Raw genomic sequence first — 19,344 nt, forward strand, 5'->3', positions numbered from 1 at the left:
GGACTCCATCAAATCGCAAAAAAGGCTTTACAAATTTGATGGGAAAATTGTGGGAGTAAATTTAATAAGTAAGTTCTGAGTGATGACATCTGTGAGCAAATACAGGGTGCAGAAGCAGTATCAACAGTAGCAGTAGTTCAGTTTTTGTTGAGACAGTGTGAGAGAGATGCAGGTTCAATAATATGGTCATTTTTCATTTTTATATTAATATAAATAGAATACTTTTGGGTTTTGGACAGTTGGTCAGACAAATCAAGTAATCTGATGAGGTCACCTTAAGGTCTGGAAAATTGTGATAGACAGTTTCACTGTCTAACAGTTGACAGTATAAACTAAAGAATCCATCAATTTGAAAAAAAGAGAACAGAGTCAGAAGATGAAAAATAATTTCCTCAGGGAAATTACTACATTATAATCAATTATACAAATAATTATTAGACTTGATCTTGGCATTGTATTTATGACAAAGCAGAAATAATCAATTTGTTAGACAGGATCGTGTGTCACACAAGTGATAATAAACCAAAGCAACCTAAATACATTTTACTGAACGGAGATTAACGGTTCAAGAAAAAATCATTTTACTTTCATATTTGAGAGAGGTGAAATAAAAATATGGAGTCATCAAGTGTGACTGTGTGTCACGATATTCTCTCTGATTTTTTGCTATACTTCTTTAAGTTAAGAGCACGTTTATCTGCAGCAAAGATAGCTGAACCTTTCATACAAGTCAAATGAGGCCATGGTGGGATCTCAGGAGAAAAGTTCTCTCATCTTGTGGAGGTTCAGTACAGACTTGTAAAGATGGGAAAAAATTAATTAGGTCTGTCAATATGTCTTTAATATATTGACTGACTAACTGTGGTCTGTAACTAAGTGAGAGCATGGGATTAAACTTAATTTGGATGGTTTAATGAAAGAATTCATCCATCCATTAACTATACCACTTATCCTTTCTTGGGGGGGCTGGAGCCAATCCCAGCTGACACAGGGCAAAAGGCACAGGGTACGCCTCGGACAGATCCAACCATTCACTCTCACATTCAAATATACAAACAATTTAGAGCCATCAATTAACCTTCCTGCATGTCTTTAGACTGTGGGAGGAAGCCAGAGTACCTGAAGAGAACCCAAGCAGGCACAGGGAGAACATGCAGACCCCACGAAGAAAGGCCCCATCACTGTGCCGCCCCAGAATGAAAGAATTTAATTTGTCAAACTCGCATGACAACTACAATGCCTGCTGGTGTGTGAGTGTATGTAGGAGAAATATGTCACTTACTCTGAAAGAAGGGTTGGCTCCCAGCTCCAAGAGACATTTGACAGCTGATGTGCACAGGTTGGAAGCAGCAATATGCAGGGCGGTGCCAAAATCGAAGTCACTGCAGGTGGCATCTACCTCTACAAAAAAGTCAATCAAGAAACACTGGTATTATATAGTTATTGATGTTGTCTTGTATCATTCTCTAAGAACTGGCCTCAAGTAAAGACACTTGGATTAACCATTATTGACCATCATTTACACGCAATCACCAGAGAAACTGAAATCTCGCTCCTGCAGAGGAAGGACCTGCCAATTTTGTTACAGTATTGCTACATTACCAGGTACATGCAACACCAGCTCCATTGTTTCTGTCTGAACAGATCACTGAGAACAGACTTAAAGCAAAATTTGATAATGGGTGCTGGGATGTAACATAACAGCAGAAATGATGCTTTTTGAAGACCAAAATCTCAAAAGGTGTATAATAAATGGACCAGAACAAAATAAATTAGCATGAAAGAAGGCAGCTCAGACAATAAAGGTAGGAGTTATGTTAAATTTGCTGAGTAAAACCTGGAACCCCCTCAAAACTGGAACATGGACTGATATAAAAAGACATCAGTTACATCTCGGAACAGACCCCAGGTTCATTACCAATTCACTCCACAGCATCTGGCAGCTGTTACTGGAGCCAAAGGTGGTCCACAACAGCAGTGAGTATGGACTTCTATTTCTCTGCTATGTGTGCATATGCCTGCTACAATCACTGAGGGTCTGTGATGTTACCCTATCTCATCAATTTACCACAATACTCATTCACAATTTAATCAGCTCCTGTTGTTCAGCTGTTAGACCCATTTTCTGTATTTATGGCACAGACCTAGTAAAATCTGTGTGAGTGAAATTGCTGTACATGTATGGTTAATATTTCAATATTTCATTCATAAATGTGTATACTATGAAAATAAAACTAGCTTGAACGCAAATGTAGCACATCACAATATCCATAACAAAAAGGGATCTGAGTAACCAAAATATAATCAAAATATAGGAAACTGGCTACTAAAAAAATTACATTATAAAGCTAAACTTTACACATCAGGCCTGTGCTTACACTAATATACCTAAAAAGCTTTGAATGGTGTGCAGTAATTTGTCCATACTTATGTGTAATGAGAGAAAAGCACCCACATCGCTCCTGTCTATTCACTGAAGCAAGCTTTTGGTCAGGGACCCTCTTCAGCACAGGCTGCTGTGTACAATGCTTTACCCATTATTCTTCATTCTACCTTAGCTCCAGCACCATCAACAAGGCTGCATCTGCTGACTGGTGATTTTTATAAATTGGACTCTGCACTGGTGTGAAATGAGTGATTATCAAAAGAAATGTAATCAAACTGCAGTACACAGTATCCTCACTGCAACAGTATTATCTGCATACAATGACTGGACAGTAAATAACCATATCCAGTGCCATCCACTGACATAACAGGATGTGGACAACCTAGGGAAACCATCACCTTACCACAAACTACAGCCCACTCTCTGACTAACATTTAAAACAAAAACTGAATATGGTACACAACATAAAGTCAGGCTGCATTGCACATGTGTTGCATTGGGTGGTATTAAAACTAGCTATTGAATGCAGCTACTGTGGGTGCACTGAATAAACTGGCAACTCAGTATGTTCACTGCACGAAAAAGATAAATTACTAAGGCCTTAATCCTCACAGCAGTTGGTTTTGAAAACAGAGATGTCTGCCCTATACAGACTGCTGGGGCGACCTTGCCCCCCTCGGCTCTGGCTGCATCTCTGCTCTCACCTCCAGGCTGGGAGGCCTGCAACACCACCTGGATAAGCTGGGGCACGTCGAAGTACGCAGCGTAGTGCAGGGCCCTCATGTTAGTCCACCGTGAGCGAAGGTTAGGATCAGCGCCCAGGCTAAGGAGCTGGCGGGCAAAGCTGGCTGCGGTGTCTGCATCACCTGGGGAACAGAGGAGGGATACAATTATTTGTGTTTGGGGAAAGGGCGGGGTGGGGGCATGGGGGTTGTAGTAACAGAGTTTATGTCAGCTCTAGAGACTGTGTTTGACAAGTAATACTGACAAATAACAGTGCTTACTGAGTCATAAAGGATTATGTTCTGTTGTGAGAGTAGCGAGATAAACTAACACGCAGATAAGACAGTAGATGTGTGTACACTTTTACAGTCCAGCTGAGAGTGTTTATTCAAGACTCCTGCCAATACTAACCGATGCCCGGGGCCCCAGCCTTGCAGCAGTAGTGCAGGAGGCTCATATCTGTCAGTCCGTCACGATCATTCACACCGCAGCCTCTCTTTAGGATCTGTGCAAAGACAAGATATGTAGTGTGCCACTAAGGACCTGGTGTCACTGTGCAGAAATATTACATAATGGGCTATAAAGTGAAGCTCTGGGACATTGATCTGATGAATGACAGGCAAGCAGGGCCTCTCATAACTCTACTCATCTTTAAATTTGGACCAGAATTGTTGCGCAAACTGACATTGAAACAAGGCATTTATTTCTCAAGGGTAGCAGTTATTAAGTGAAAGAAAATAATCGGCTGCTTTTACCCTTGAGACAAGTGCTTCCCTACACAATTTACTGCATTGCAGCTGCTTTGTGTAACTCTGAGTGGAGGTGGTTTGGGGGTGGGTAGGCAGGGCCTCCACCTACAACCAAAAAACAGGGTTTTATCTTATTCTAAAGTACTCTGATGTTGCTTCTATTATCATATAGTGGCTGTGAGAATCAATGGTTTCTTACAGTATGTTTTTCTGTGATTTCTAATGATTCAATGAGTTGTTGGTGAATTATGACAAAAGCAAAAAAGTACAGAGAGAGAAGGGTTTCCATTGAGGCAAATGAAACAGTACCAGGGCGCATGTAAAATTTAAAAAAGGCAGGATGGTGACACCTCATTGCCAATAAGGTCGATGTTCTTCTGAACCTGGGGCACCCACTGCCTGAGAACAGCGAACAGCTCTGGTATTGTGGTGCTGGGATCCAGAAGAACCTCCCTGCACTGTAGCTCACTGGGGTCAAAGAAGGAGAACTCTGGAGTTGGAAGGAGGGACAAAAACAATAAACAATCATATTCACTGTAATGTAATTCACTTTGATAAGTAGAACTGGGAATCCAAAGCTATATGTACCTGATATGCATGTGACGAGAGCATGTGTGAAACCCTGCTGCACAGACAAACATTAACTTTCTGCAGGAGACTGCTCAATCGATTCAGTCAAATTACTAATCTTGGGAAATGCTCTTGCTGTGCTTGCAGAGGTGAATGAAATCAGATGTGACAGTGGATGGCATGCCTTGAACCAAAAGAAGCATTAGAGAACTCGACTGAGGCTGAAAACAAATGGGCTTGGCCTTTCACACTGAATGCCAACACTTTTATCATTTTATCAGTGCCAAACCCTCTGTATTTGCTTTACTGACTGTACACATCAGGGGACTCAGTTTAAAAGGATTCAGGACTTCTGATTTTACATACCATGGGGACCATCATTAATTCAGACACAATTAGTTTCCAAGATGGCGGTGCGCACAGACGCAGCAACTCGAGACTCCCTACTTCTGTGCACTATTTTGTGTTTTTTCCTGTGTTCCACAATTTCATTGTACTTAACTGTACAGTGACAATAAAGTCTATTCTATTCTATTATCACTGCTTGAATATTGATTAGTCTCAACTAGTGCTACACTGATCAAATGATGAACAGTCAGAACTCGCAGATTAAACTTATTGTGTTGAAAGCTGATCATTATGATGATGATCATAAATGTAGTATCACTTTTCAAATTCCAGTTATAGAGCATGTGATATCCAACATTTTCACAGTGTATTCAGTTCTGTAGTGAGTGTGTTAATAAGCCTGAAATGTCACACACCTCCCTGGGTGTATGAACTGAATGTGTGCATGTGTGTGTGGATCCTCACCATAGTCACTGGGCATGGGAGCAGAGGCCACCTGGTGGATAACCGGCCGCTGATGGGAAGAGAGTCTAGTGTGGCAGCCCAGGACGGTGTCTCCCTCAACAGGCTCTGAAACATCCTCCTTTGTCATCTCCCCCTCAGGGCCTGTGGCTGGAACAATATTAGAAGTCCTATTCTGAGAATATAAGTGGGTCGAATCACAATGAACCAATGAGAACTCCGCTTCTACTATGTTTTCAGGTGATCTAGCACCATCCTACTGGATCAGAGAGCCTCTCAGTATTTCTCCTGAAGGGGACCTAGTACTGTATGCTAATGCATCTGATTAGATGTCAAAGTGACATTAATTGAATAAAAAATATTGATGCAGTATAATATCCCAACATCTTTAGCCTTGATATTGTTTACATTAGAGTGATATTCACTTTTAAGAACTGCAGCTCTCTCATATTGTATATGCTAAGGTATTTTGTGGTCTTATTAAGCAAAAAGGGGAGTGTCATACACACTGAGGTATAATGGACATGACATTGTTAAATAATGACATAATGACATTGTTAAAGGAAAACAGGAAGCTGGGGAAAAGGACAGAAAACTTAAGAGGTTGAACTAGAGCACACACAGACAGGCCTAAGCCTGAAAAGGCAACACTGATCCTAAAATCTTCCCAACCAACCAACACTCACTGTCATCTTCTCCTTTATCCTCTTTCTTGTTGATCTCCATGAGAGCCTCCCAGTCCAGCTAAGTTAAAATCAAGAGACACAGACTGGTTCTAGCAGAAAATCTAACCAAGCTGTTTCCCAAAATAACTCCCGAGCACACAGAATGTCCCCTCCTCAATCTCCAATAACACCCCCCCGCTCTCTGATTATACCCTGTTGATCTCCTGACTCACAGGTCCAGTGGCTTTTTACAGCCTGTTCACTTTCAAGGGATAGTGTTCTCACTTGTGACTCTCTCTGGCTGGAATGTCACTCTCACTTTCCAGTCTGTGCACTGCTGACCTCTGCCACCTCATCTGACTAGCCAGCCGTTAAGACCCACAATGCAGAGAATGCATTGTGGGTGACAATGCAAACAAACATAGCATAAAAGGGCAGTAAAGTGGTGGTTGTGGCTATGACAAGTGTCATGCACTGTAAAGTCCAGTGTCCAATTCCCCTTGACAGCCAGCATCCACCCTGCTAAGCACCCAGAGGCAAGACACTGATTCCCTACCAGCTCCAGGAAGAAAGAGGTTCTATTCAAGTGTCCCAGTAAGCCATAAGAGTGTGACAGTGAGCCAGCATGCACAGCACCAGGACCTTGATGCTGAAGCAGTGAAACAGAATTCAGCCATCATTCATTTTATTTTTTACACCTCTGCCCTTCCTGCTGTGACATGTCAAAATGTCTCCTGTGAGAAAACCTGTTGTACTTCTCACTATCTGACTGCATGCCTGGGTAAAGGGCTGACAAAACAGTGGTTTTTGGTTTTTGGTTTTTTTTTTTTTGTTTGTTTGTTTTGTTTTGTTTTTTTGTTTTGTTTTTATCCTGAGTTCAGTTTGACTATGCAATGAGGACAAATGTCAACTGAAATCCTGGGTCAAGTCAGGATTCACACATGACAGCTTTGAGTGTAAAGACAATTATTTTAAATTAAGCTAATCAGGAGCTAAAAGCTCATAAGCTGATGTCGTAACCAAGAATTAAAGGAAGACCCTCAAATGGAAAGCATTCATTCAACATCCACATGCAGCAGCACATGCACTGACTGTGTGTTTTCCAGTTACCATAACAGAATAGCAGACTGCAGGAGGATATCAGAGAATACAAAATTACCCAAGCTCAGGCTAAAAAGCACTAACTAGTTAAACTACATTATTTAATGCATATAAACTGCCATTTCACTCGTCGTTTTGCACCAGCTTTCATGCTGTCAACCCCGCTGAGAGGAGCGAGATGAGAAATTCCCTATGCCTCTCTGAGGTCACCGACTGGCTGTCTAGAGATTAGGACTTTGCAGTGTGACTTAGGACAATGGCCTACTTTTGCAATAAGCCTCTCCTTGTTTGTCTGATCCATTATGTCACCCTGCTCCCATCATCACAGCTAATGCAGAGACAATACTGTGACATATTTCAAACTGATATCTCACAATAATTTGGCACCTACTGCTTAATGGCTCCTTCAGACATGCAGACTAGCTGTTCTGTTCTGTCTGTAAATCTATTAAATGCCATTCTGAACACAACATCATTACAACAACAACATCTTCGTTCATTATATGGATAAAGTCAAGCTCATTTGAATGCCACTGATTAAAATACAGTAGAGTATATGTTGCACTGTAGAGTCTTGGTTTAGTGGTTAAGCATTTTGCAGCTGTTCTGGTTCACAAGCATGAGGAACCTCAAAGCCCCCACACATGAAAAGCACAGGTGATTTCAACATGTACATGTAGCTGCTTCACCCACCGTCAACCTGTGGAGAGGTTTAATCAGCCTGAATAATTGAAGACACCTGTGTGCATCCCAGCAATTTACAGGGGTTTTTTTCCACAAATTTTATTCCCCATAAACATAATAGTACACCACACAGTAACAGACACTGGATTGCTTGATAAATTATCTGTATTGGGCTGCTTATTGTACACTTTGTAACAGTTTAAGCTGGCTACTTCCTATATCAGCCAAGGTTTAGCTAGCGGTAACTAAATTACTACAACTGAAGAGGTCAACCTACTCAGCAGTGACCACTCCCTCATCTCATACGTTTATAGTAGTGAAGACTGCAGGAGCTATGTTGACTTAACAGATGTCTTACCGCTCATTTAACGGATTTCCCCCATCAACTTCTGCTATTAAAACAACTGCTATTTAACCCAGATAGCTGACAGGAAATTGTTAGCGAGCTAGCATATGTCTAAAAGGTGGTTCGGGCTCAGTGACAGATGACTGGCATCACTTGCATTTTAGTTGACGCCTTGTATCAGTGAGCAGTTAGCACACAGCGGTTTTTTGCTCATGCATTGTGGAAAAAGTTGCTAGAAGAGATGAAGCGCCTTCTCACGCTAGCTCTTACCTTAATGTTATCTAGCATATTGGCCCAAGCCCTCTAGCTGCTAAAAATGCACTTTACGACTAGAAACAGAAACCAATCTCATGTTAGGCAGCTAACATAACATAAAAATTATTAACGTTACCTCGACCTTGCTGCTTGTTTCAACTCACTCATGAGGAAAATGACTGGAAAGCCAGCAGAGGATTTAATTTCCGTCAATTGTACCTGTGTACAACGTTAGCTCAAGCATTCATCCTGTTTTAGCATTTTCAGATTAAAGGCATTTCAGAATAAAGGTGCACTTCCGGTCTTCAAAATAAATGTAAAAAAAATACAATGCACATCTTTGACAGATGAAGGAATGAGAGTTTGAATAGCATGTTATAGTTTTGATGCAAATAACATTTCCAGAGTAAATATTATTTTGAATATCTTTAAAATGTCAATATTTCAAATAGAACTTCTAAAACCTTGAAATGTTATTTTTAAATTTAAGGTTTTTGTTTTGCTTTTTACTTTGGAATTCATAATTACAAATCCACTGTTCCACTGGATATAATTAGGACACTCACTTTGCTTCTACAGCATTCACACCTAAGTAACAAACTAATAAAGGATTCTGATTCTGATAATGCAATGTCATGCATGTTTGCAAGTATAGTAAGGTGGGACAGAGTTGGACTGTAGATGGGAACAATTTTCCAACACTCTCAGCACCTCTCTTATCATTTCCTGCTATGTCCATACCCATCTTTCCATCCAGCAGATGGTAATTTCCCAGGGGCAGCATGGGAATGTGTTGGATGCTCTACACATCCCTTGAATGACCATTCAGAGAAGCTACATTCAGGGCAGCCTCGGTGATGGATGCCGATGTTCACTGAACCTGAGGACCCTGCAGCACCCGTGACTGCTTCTGTCTCAGGGCTTGCTCTTTGCTTGTTGACACCAGTCCCAGTGGTTCAAGTGTAGGTCTGCTTCAAGCAGTCAGAGCCATTCATGCTTTCCCCAGACACCAGTCAGTGCCCTGTTTGGTTTCCAGTGCATGAGATGATGATAACAGGTCTCCTCATATTATGTAATCATGACCAAGAACTCTGGATATTAAGGCCAATGCCAATAATAATCTGTTACCAATAATTAAATGGCCACCGTTTAATTCAGTGTACAACTCTTGTAATGCAGCTACACACACTATAACTTTATCAGTTCTGCCAAAAATCACCTCCTCACATGCTGCAGTTTCCCTGTGGCTGCTGCTGTAGCCTACCTGTGTGTTCATTCTGGTCTGTTTACACAGTAGCCTACAGTGTGAAAGTACTGTCAATTGCTCTCAGCTGGTGAAGACAGTACAAGCTATAATTGCCTGAACACCGTTTCCATGGAAACGTAAACAAAACGGCTGGCTGTGATTGCTTCACACACTCTCCAGCGCACAGACACGATTTGAAGTTTGTCTGCGCAGTAACTGGCTTTCGATCAGTTTCACCGACTGAACAGCAACATTTCTTTCTCTCCTGTCTCTCTCTCTCTCTCCAGCCATCAGAATGGACTTGAACAATGTCAGGCGTGTATCCTCTGCAGGTTACCGGTTACCGGAACGTTCCAACGGAACCAGGCCCGTGACAACCCAGCCACCGGCTGCGGACAGGACGCGCTACGCTAAAGGAGACGCGGTGTCCCTGGAGCAGAGTCCAGACAAGAAGGACCCCGTTAAACAGGACCAGGTGTGGAAAGAGCTGGTGTGGAGTGAGAGGAGAGGAGTACGGGAATGGTCAGTATGACAGTAGATCATGTTCTGTAGCTTAAGCCAGGGCACCTGCCACTTAAACATAGAAATAAGAAGACAAGACTTCATTTAACACAGATGTTGTTGGTTAGAAACTAAAATTATGGAGTAAATTTTAAGTCGTGAAACTAAACGGACTGAGCCTAACCAACAGATTCTGCTCTACAGGGAGAAGAACTGGAATTTTCTCAGGAAATATGATCAGATGGTAAGACACGTATAAATGTTGCTCAAATGTTGTTAAGATTCCTTTTGAAGCAAGGCTGCTTTGAAAATACCACATTTAGTGCTGTTTAACTTCGTCTGAACATCACTTCCAGTCTTAAAATTCTGAATTATTTCAAATTAATATGCCTAAATACATTTCAGAATGTTTCATCATCAACCTGACACTCACAGACTGTCACTGAAAGTGTGATGCTGCAACAGTTATCTAAAGTATTACTACTCCCTGTAAGTTCTTTATAGTGGTCATGAACGTGCAGTAAACATGTTTTTAATGTGAGTTTTATCTTCAAACCACTCTGCAGCTGAATGTTGTCAGCAAACATCTGTCTGTGTTTGACTCCTGTGTGTTTGCAGGGACAGCTGAAGTCAGAGGAGCCTTTACCCAGCTACGTGTCGCTCTTCTCCGACCACGTCCCCAACACCACCAACCAGATGTTTGGCAGCAGGCTGTCCACTCCAATGGGGAGTGAACTGGTCAGACTGGACAGGCTGTTGCTCTGGTCTGGAAGCAATCGCAAGCGCAAGCTGGATCCAGAGATGCTGCCCTGCTAGACGAGTTACTTCTCATACAGACCTCTGCACATCAGGTTTACCATCCTTGTGGGGAGCACGGGTTTGGCGAGGTGTAGAACTCACCATGGGTCAGCATAAGTGAGTTTAGATTTAGTTTTGAATTTGATTTAGATCATTTCAGTGGAGAAAGGCAGGGGTGAAAAGAAAATGATGATTTTCTGTCCTGTCTGCTCATTTACCATAAGCTGACATTCATGAATCACATTTTAGTTTATGCACAGAAACTGTGTTTATTTATAGGTTTGTGTTTTGTGGCAAAAATGTTACATACAGAGAGTACGAAACTTCATGTTAAAGGCATTTGCTCTCCACATGAAGACAGGTGAGAAGGGAACGTGTCTGCAGATCAGATTCTTGTCATCTGAGCTCCATCAAGTATTTAATCAGATACTTGATAATCCAACAAGATACCTGATCAAATTTGGATGAGTTAAAGGTTGTATCACCTCTATGTGTCTCTGTGGAGAGCCTGTGTACTCAAATAGTGTGGCAGGGACTCACAAAGGCTCACAAAACGTAAAATTTAGAAGCATAGATCCCTAAAAAAAAAAAAAAAAGACCAACAAAAACATAGGATACAGTTTAAAAACAGCTCTATAATAAGAAGTTACCATATGGAAACTGTACTTAGTGATGCAGTTAGAATATATTTTATTTTTGTTGGTTAAGTTGGTTTTATTTTTAATTTTAAAGACCTAAAGTAGCTGTTACATATTATAAGATGTTTTCCAGGACCTAAGCCATTGTTCCATAGGAACCATGAAACTACACTGAATTCATTTTTGTGATTTTCATGATGAAGTTGCTTATCCACCTGCACTTTATGGGATTGGCAGCATATCTCAGGTTTTTGTACTGTTGTAGCTGCTTTAAACTGTCACTCTGTATATTGTTATGTTGTTATAAATCACTGCCCCATTGTCAGAATTTGAATAAAAATGTTGGTCCCCAGTGAATTTGAAAAAGTTATCTTTAGATGATGAAGCTCTGGATGGTTCTACATTATAATTAAAGTCAATATCTCATATAATAAACATAATAAAAATGATGCGTTTTAAAGTCTGGGTGTACTGGATTGATTTTGTTTTGTTAAAAGCAGTAGATGACACTAAAGGTTTAATCAGCACAGCAGATTATATGATGAAATTTAAAGGCATTTTGAAATAAATCCAGGTTAAGAGTTGACTTTGTTTGAACTGACAGTGCTTTGATGCTCTCCATCATGTGACTGTGGAAAGGACTTTGCTCTCATACTGTCATTTCAAGAAAGCTGAGGTGTAGACTCGGTGAGACGGCGGGGAAAAAGGAGCATCGCTTGTTTCAAAATAAGGATTTCAAATTATTTCGTTGTGTGCACGACAAGCCAATCAGCTTTCAGTGGATGTATGCGGAAGTGTGAGAGGATGCCGGCTGACAGGAAACTGTGTTAAGTGACAGGATCATAAAGGAAATCAAAGAAGTCTACCTTCCAAATAAAAGTATCTACCTACCTACCTATCTATCTATCTGTCTTTCTTTCTTTTTTTCTTTCTTTTCTTCATTTTCACTTCAAATTTCACTTGTAAAGATTTGTTACTTGTGTAGTTTCACCAGGCAAACGTAAACACACTGTGGCACAAGTTCAAACTGACGTTTTACTTACTTTTGTTTTGAAAGTCTTACACGGAAGTACATTTTAAATTACGTTATCTTGACACTTGTGGCAACGTAGCAGCATCTGGTTGCTAGTTTTGGTGAAATCCTCTGAGATCCGATAATTTAAGGTTCAGCTTTTATTATTTCCATCTCCACAGAATGCAGTCGGACACGTTATTACATGCAGCCAATTTCAGCACACTGTTTGTGTGCATGGTGCTGAAGTTCCCGCAGATCTTTGTACTGATGCGAGCGAAATCATCGACTGGGGTCAGCCTCAACAGTCTTCTCCTCGAGTTGGTCGGGTATGGGATTTTTAGAATAACTTGTATGAGTTGTGAGGTATGAATGAATGCCGCTTTGTGATCTGTGAAGTTTGTTTGAGTTGGTAATTACAGGGGAAAATGAAGTGCGCACAGTGTAATATGGTTCCCAGTAAATCACTTCTTCATTCAATGCTGGTGTAACTTTGATGAGACGCTGTCTTCCTGCTCCTCACCGGGTACATCCCCTGTGCAGAGAACCACTCCTCCAAACCATAAATGTCATTTGTTGTCTTGCCTTTGGTTATAGGTCAGGGTGTATATATTCTAAAACATTAAAAACTGCTACAGAGGGCCCAGCATAGAATGATAAATTCGGCCAAACCACCACCTATTCTAATATAAAATTAGATAAAACTTCTATTATTGCTCCACCGCCTCCCTGCGCCTGTGTTTGCCTGTGGAGGGGGAAAAAAAGAAGGAATTGCGCGTGCACATCCCTCCAGCACACCTTTTTCTATATTAAAAGTGTTATATAGGACATGAGGAGATTGTCTCCAGGAGGCTCACTGACTGAATGTTGAGGTACACTATTCTAATAAGAACTAATCCTACTGTGAAGGCTTAACACTGAACAACTGTGTTTTCTTTACAAAGCTGAAGATTTTGGTTGAGTTACTGAGGACAAGGAAAAACTGGCCTGAGGTCTGTTTGTCCTGTGTAAATCAGCTGTGCTGTCTGATGTTAAATCAGTGCACAGGACTGTTTTTTGTGTATTGAGCAGGAGGTGTGGTCAGAATCTATGTTAAAGCTTAAATGTATAAGGTTTCACTGTTGTCAGTGTTTACTCAGTGTCCAGCCTCTCCTCGGTGCCTGGCAGTAGCTGCACTGTCCTAAACGTCTCTACTATGTTGGTGAGCGATAGCCTGCTGTCATTGTGCATGCTGGAGTGAAAAAGCCAAGCCTTAAAGCTGCACTGGGCAAGATGTTTATGCAGGAATAAATTAGTTTTATCAGCCTACATTACAAAGCATGACTACAATCCAGAGGAGCATCTCCCCTGGTTATATTGGCACACATTCACCCATGTCTTCCCTAATGAATATCCAGTGTTTGGCATTGCCACTGATGAAAAATCTTTTACAGTATATGATTATCTTAAAGGCGCAGTAAGTCCTATTTTATTGCTCCATTCAGTTTAAAAGCCTGGATGAAATCAGCAGGCAGTCCAGTTTTATTGAACATGGTCAAAAATGAATCTGACACAATGTATTTGTTGTTTACGTGGCTCAGAAGCCATTCATAGCTCACTTGATGATCCCTGGAAGTGTAAGATTCAAATCGGTCTCCCCAGCTGCAGTCGCTTAGAGAGATCTTTTTTCTCCATCCTGTTCCTAACATGGGAAATTGCCTCGTGCAGCTTTATGTTGAATGTCATTTTAATTTTGTTCATCATCGTGGCAACTTCACCGTTCATCAGTTTCTCAGCCATTGCCTTACTTGCTCATAGAAACCTCTACACATCAACAGCCTGTAAACACATGCATCCAGCTGCATGTTCGTTTGGTAAACAGGATCTGCAGCTGGAGAGTCTCAGAAATTCTTTCACTGAAGACTGCTACTAATTAAAAACTGAGCTCTGGCTGAAGAAAACACCTTCTTGTGATTGTTTAACATGTTTGTTGAACATATGTATCCATTAAGGAGTGAATTGAACAATTACTGCTACTGTTTGGTATGTATGTATCAGTTGGTTGTAATGCCTGAGCCTGGCAAGTGAAAATCCACTATGTCAAACTTTGAGTGTTGTCAGCTTTCACTTTTTGTTCTGTTTGCTTTTGAACATAGCACCAGTGTTTCATCTAAATCAGCTCTGAACACAATATTCATAGTCATAACCTGACACCATCTGCTTTACAGGTTCATTGTTTTTGTAACGTACCAGATGTACTATGACTACCCACCTCCAACATACCTGGAGTACCCAATACTCATTGCTCAAGGTGAGTTGTCTAAGGTTACGTTACATAAGAAACTATGTCATTTTTTTCATATTTTATTAAGTAAGTCACATTTTGGATTTAGACTTTAGACTAAACATGGTAATTTATCTTGTTAGAGCAAAGCAGAGCATCAAATTGATAATTGTATGCCCATCCTTTACTGATAAACAGGGATCTGACAGTAAATCAACAGATCATCTACATGGTTGATGTGGTCAGTAACTGATGTCATTTTATGGCTGTAAGAAACCAAAGACTTGACAAACGAGCATTAAGTCTATAAACTTTATTGATCTCCATTAGTAACCAATGTGAAGTACAATAACAGAACATCTATCTTCTGCACAACTGTGCTCAACTCCCATAGGCCTGTAACTGAGAATTAACTACAGAGGAGTCAGATATTTTCTTTCTTCATAGCAAATCTGAGTTTTGTAAACTAGAAATATTAGTTTTTGAATGAGTTAATGAGACAGTGAAAACTTGTATTACTGTGCCCTAAAATAACAATCAAAGCCAGCCTTGTGAGAGATGCAGCCCGTTGATCTGTTGCCCTAAAGTGATGCGTGTTTTAAACTGCCCTGTGTCCTCAGATGTGATTCTTCTGCTCCTGATTCTTCACTATAACGGCAGCCTACGGCACAGCCTCATCTACGCCTTGGTGTATCCTTCCACCGCGCAGCCTCACTCTCTAATGCCACTGGATGTGAAAGTGTTCATTCAGTGTTGAAGAAAATCAATGACCCAATGGCCTTTGTTGATGCCTTTTATGTCATGCGCTATTGCCTTGACGTGATGTGTTCAGGTTTGTCGCAGGTTGGAGGCTCCTCACTGTGGAGAAGTGGATCATAGATTTGGCCATGGTAATAAATCAGTGCAACATCAATCATAAGTCGCACTGTGTCAGAGAGTAATCAAAGGAATGACATGTCATCAGTCAAAAGTAATGAGGTGGAGATTTGAACAGAAAGTTGTCCAGACCTCATTGCACCTGGTGTATCTCAGGAAGACACCCAGACCTTATGCCAAGTAGTCCTGTTGGTTAATGAGATGAAAAGAGGCTGGAAGCATTTTTGCATTTAAGTAAGTGAGAGCGGTGATCCTGCAACTGCTGCGCCCCTTAAAGAGTTTCTAGAAGCTACAGAAAGTGTTAGAAACTTTTTAAAATTAAGCTCAACTAAACAAGAATAATTTAAACAATGTACAGACTTGAGCATCTCTCTTGACTTGTATGCAGCCTGACCCCCCCCTCCCTCTCTTTCTCTTCACAGAGCCTGTGCACATTCATCAGTGCAGCCAGTAAATTTGCCCAGCTGCAGTGCCTGTGGAGATCTAAGGATGCTGGACAAGTTAGCGCTCTCTCCTGGGCTATGGCTACCTACACGTGCATGGGTGAGTGCAGCAGGCATGAAGACAAAGTAGTCCTCATTGAGTTCACCTCTCCCAGTTTCTTCACACCCCCGCCCATTATCGTGATCATAATGAAGCTAATTTGAAAGTTTAGTTAATGCTGCTGCACTTCATTTGTTTCTGTTGGTCAACAGAAACTAATTGTAGCAGCATTAGCATGACCACCCACCTGAATGTCTGATGTCCAATATTCACTTTTATTGGTTAAGATACTGTATAATACTTAGCTCTGGTTTGCTCTCCGTCAGCTCCTGAGGGAAGTTTCAGGCTTTTTAGCTACTACTCACTCCACTGTTTCCACTAGCAAGTCCCTGACGTTGTCTGCTGTTTGTTGGTTGACAGGTGACATATAGTGGTTTTCTAGAGATTTAACACTGATTTAACACCTGGTTGTTCTATGTCTCTTTAAACATACATTTAAACATGTTACTCACCGGCGGCATATCAGTCGTTCCGGTTGCGGAGCATGATGCGGCAAAACGGGGGCATAGCATTTGCCGCTATTATATGCCATGTTCTCGCGGGGTTTCGGGGTCATGTGACCAATTTGAAATATATATTTTTGGTCTTTGTTTATTTTATTTATAATTCTCCAGTCAATGCATAGTGGATGCAAATAACTGTGCTTATAAAAATACAGTTAATTTTTGTTTAATTTATATTTGTGTTGTGGAGCCTTTAGAGGCGTTGTTAGAGAGAAAATGTATTTTTCCTATTAATTCTTGAGCCTGGAGGGAGGAGCTTTGGGTTTATAAGGGGCTGCTGTGGCCCAGGGAAAGCAGTCCTGGTTTGGTTGCAGAGGAGGTAATGACTACTGGCACATGTTTACTGAGTTACTGAAGAACTCTATTGAGCTTGAATTTTTTCTCTTTTTTTTTTTTTTTTTTTTGCATTGTTTGGTTGTTTGGTTTCCACTAATTTTCGCACTGTAAAAAGTTATCACTGTTTGCACTTTGGGAGGCCGGCAATTAAAGAAATCAGAGCACCAGATTATCTTCTGACTACGCCTGTGAGTTTTTCCCTGGGATTTTTCCTCTTACCTCCACCATTTTTGGATTTTTGGGAGGTTTAAGAAAGAACCTTGTGACAATGGTACTAATGAAAGCAACAACAGTGAAATGACAATAAAGTTGTGGCCTGTAAAACCAAAACAATGAGCTGAAAGATGCTAAAAAGCTATTAAGACCAGGTCCACAGCAGAGGAGGGTGATAACTCTCTGTGGGGTCAGACTACTTTCACAGACTACTTCATTTGGACTTGTTATACAGATTACCAAGTAAATTGAATTATTTGGCAAGTCGGGAAAGCTTATAATCACTGTCTGGTCACTGAAACCAGTGATAATAAAAAAGTCATGGAAAGCTTTACAGAAGTGCTTTACCAATTTATGAGACTTTTTTTCTTCTCCCTAAAGCGCTATTACTGTGATGTTTCACTTCATTAATATGTATTACACTATTTACTCAGCTCCTAATTTAATAAATTAGCAATTCAACACTTCATTAATTAAATATTAGACGCTCTCTTGGATAATGAGGATGTCATTAACTTGGCTTCCTCTTTGTTTCAGCACGGATCTACACCACCACAGTGACAACTGGAGACATGCAGGGTAAGTCAGACTGAATTACAAATGACTGTGGGAGAATTTTTAATGACCTCTTAAACATTTCAGAAGGAAAGATTTGTTCTCCAAATAACTGTCATCATAATTTTACATGAGTAAAGGATTTTCTTTTTTTAATGGCTCTGCTGCTTCGCTATGAGGAACCCTGGTGAGCACTGAGAGGGACAGGAGTGAAATTTAGTAGGAAAACACCTTCTGAGGTGTTTTCCTACTAAATTTCAGTATTCTTTATTAGTCAGTATTCTCTACCATGCATGGTCAAAATTGATGTCAGTGCTGTCCAGAGGCAAATTTTGTTTTGGACAATTGGCTTTTAAAACCCTGTTTGGGAGGAGGTTTGTAGCATTTACATATTTTCAGGGGAGAGAATGTTGAAAACTTGCAGTGTGAAATATGAAATAGGCCTCACTTCAGTTGTTTCTGTGTTTAGAAAGAGACTTCCCATTTTAATAAAGAGGCAAAATATTCATATAGAACATTAAAAAGTACTCACTCAGTACATCTTGTCAGAATTGCAGATGAAAGTGAAATAGGCTGCTGAGAAAGAGAGGGCATTTTGAGAGTCTGGTTGTTAGAGGGTGTGACGATCCTGAAAGTGAGACAGAAACCATGATACAAACGTCCACAATCTTTTGTTGTGATGCTGGAAGGCAGAAGTGATGCATGCACAGCACAGCACAATACAGTACTCTACTTCCTGATGGAATGCACAGGAAGTAGTGTAGGAGACATATGCCTAGCTAAGAAATGTGTGCACAGGTCCAAATAGCTACTTCTAAAGAAGCTACATGCAATTCTGCAGGAGAGGGAAATGTAGACACTATTAACATAACCTTAAATGAAACCCACTGGCCATTTAAAGCTCTTTATAAGGACAGCTCAGAAATTCTACAATGATTCACACAAAAAAAACTTCCAATCAGCCTCATTCTGAGATCTCTGCCTTCGTCACAGTTCTGGTGCGGTTCATCGCCATGACCTTGCTGAACCTGTGGGTGCTGTTCACCGTGCTCTACTACCAGAAATACAGGAGCAGCTCCAAGAAAGAAGACTAAGCTTTAAAATAAGCTGGACCCCGGTGCTGACGGTCGGGGATGTCACCACACTGATCTTAAAGTTCAGCAGGGTTTGCAGGGTTACTTTGGACACAGGCAGTAGTGACAAACACAACTGGTGGGTAACAAGGGTTATGGCAGTTGCTTCTGTGATACTTACCCATAAGATGTGCTTTTTATATTGTTTTTACCTCAGTATTAAACCCATGTATTCCTTTTTGTAACATTCCAGTGACTAGATATCTGCTGCAACTGTGAGAACAGAGACCAATGCTTTTTCATACTCTATGTGGAAAAGGTAGAGTTATTTGATAGGACAGCACAAGCCAAGTATATCTGAGATCTTCCTACTCAGGAAAAGAAATACTGTATTATGACTAGCTTTTATACATGTAAAGTTCTTTTCTGAACTATTTTAATAAACCAAACCTTTCAGCTTCTTACATTGTGGTCATTCCTGTGTGATACATGAAAATC

The 19,344-nt window shown here is 40.7% G+C and overlaps 3 protein-coding genes across 3 annotated transcripts in view; 2 read left to right on the plus strand and 1 right to left on the minus strand.

Moving 5' to 3' along the window:
- Positions 1 to 8,444, minus strand: part of zgc:103755 (uncharacterized protein LOC449988 homolog) — a 32,901-nt gene extending 24,457 nt beyond the window's left edge. The window contains 7 exon segments of the mRNA XM_051078236.1: positions 1,283 to 1,401; positions 3,091 to 3,252; positions 3,521 to 3,614; positions 4,209 to 4,348; positions 5,242 to 5,388; positions 5,925 to 5,982; positions 8,426 to 8,444. Of these exon segments, the coding sequence (XP_050934193.1) occupies positions 1,283 to 1,401; positions 3,091 to 3,252; positions 3,521 to 3,614; positions 4,209 to 4,348; positions 5,242 to 5,388; positions 5,925 to 5,964 (702 nt within the window). The 5' untranslated portion in view covers positions 5,965 to 5,982; positions 8,426 to 8,444.
- A 1,094-nt stretch (positions 8,445 to 9,538) lies between these two features.
- lg19h2orf50 (linkage group 19 C2orf50 homolog) lies at positions 9,539 to 11,377 on the plus strand. Its single transcript, XM_018695175.2, has 3 exons — positions 9,539 to 10,057; positions 10,241 to 10,280; positions 10,655 to 11,377. Exons 1-3 carry the CDS (start codon positions 9,831 to 9,833, stop codon positions 10,850 to 10,852), a joined length of 465 nt encoding a protein of 154 aa, XP_018550691.1. The 5' UTR covers positions 9,539 to 9,830; the 3' UTR covers positions 10,853 to 11,377.
- A 1,175-nt stretch (positions 11,378 to 12,552) lies between these two features.
- Positions 12,553 to 19,310, plus strand: slc66a3 (solute carrier family 66 member 3). The gene is made up of 7 exons (XM_018695178.2): positions 12,553 to 12,813; positions 14,692 to 14,774; positions 15,368 to 15,437; positions 15,580 to 15,637; positions 16,046 to 16,166; positions 17,756 to 17,797; positions 18,767 to 19,310. Exons 1-7 carry the CDS (start codon positions 12,668 to 12,670, stop codon positions 18,865 to 18,867), a joined length of 621 nt encoding a protein of 206 aa, XP_018550694.1. The 5' UTR covers positions 12,553 to 12,667; the 3' UTR covers positions 18,868 to 19,310.
- The last annotated feature ends 34 nt before the right edge of the window (positions 19,311 to 19,344 follow it).

Source organism: Lates calcarifer, linkage group LG19 (genome assembly GCF_001640805.2).
Source record: "Lates calcarifer isolate ASB-BC8 linkage group LG19, TLL_Latcal_v3, whole genome shotgun sequence".
Classification (NCBI taxonomy): Eukaryota; Metazoa; Chordata; class Actinopteri; family Centropomidae; genus Lates; species Lates calcarifer.

Bases quoted from the DNA above. Each gene is read 5' to 3' on its own strand.
- lg19h2orf50 (XM_018695175.2), top strand. From the start codon at position 9,831: ATGGACTTGAACAATGTCAGGCGTGTATCCTCTGCAGGTTACCGGTTA. The intron at 10,058-10,240 runs GTCAGTATGACA...TCTGCTCTACAG, and splicing joins AGGAGAGGAGTACGGGAATG to GGAGAAGAACTGGAATTTTC. The intron at 10,281-10,654 runs GTAAGACACGTA...GTGTGTTTGCAG, and splicing joins TCAGGAAATATGATCAGATG to GGACAGCTGAAGTCAGAGGA.
- slc66a3 (XM_018695178.2), top strand. From the start codon at position 12,668: ATGCAGTCGGACACGTTATTACATGCAGCCAATTTCAGCACACTGTTT. The intron at 16,167-17,755 runs GTGAGTGCAGCA...TCTTTGTTTCAG, and splicing joins GGCTACCTACACGTGCATGG to CACGGATCTACACCACCACA. The intron at 17,798-18,766 runs GTAAGTCAGACT...CCTTCGTCACAG, and splicing joins GACAACTGGAGACATGCAGG to TTCTGGTGCGGTTCATCGCC.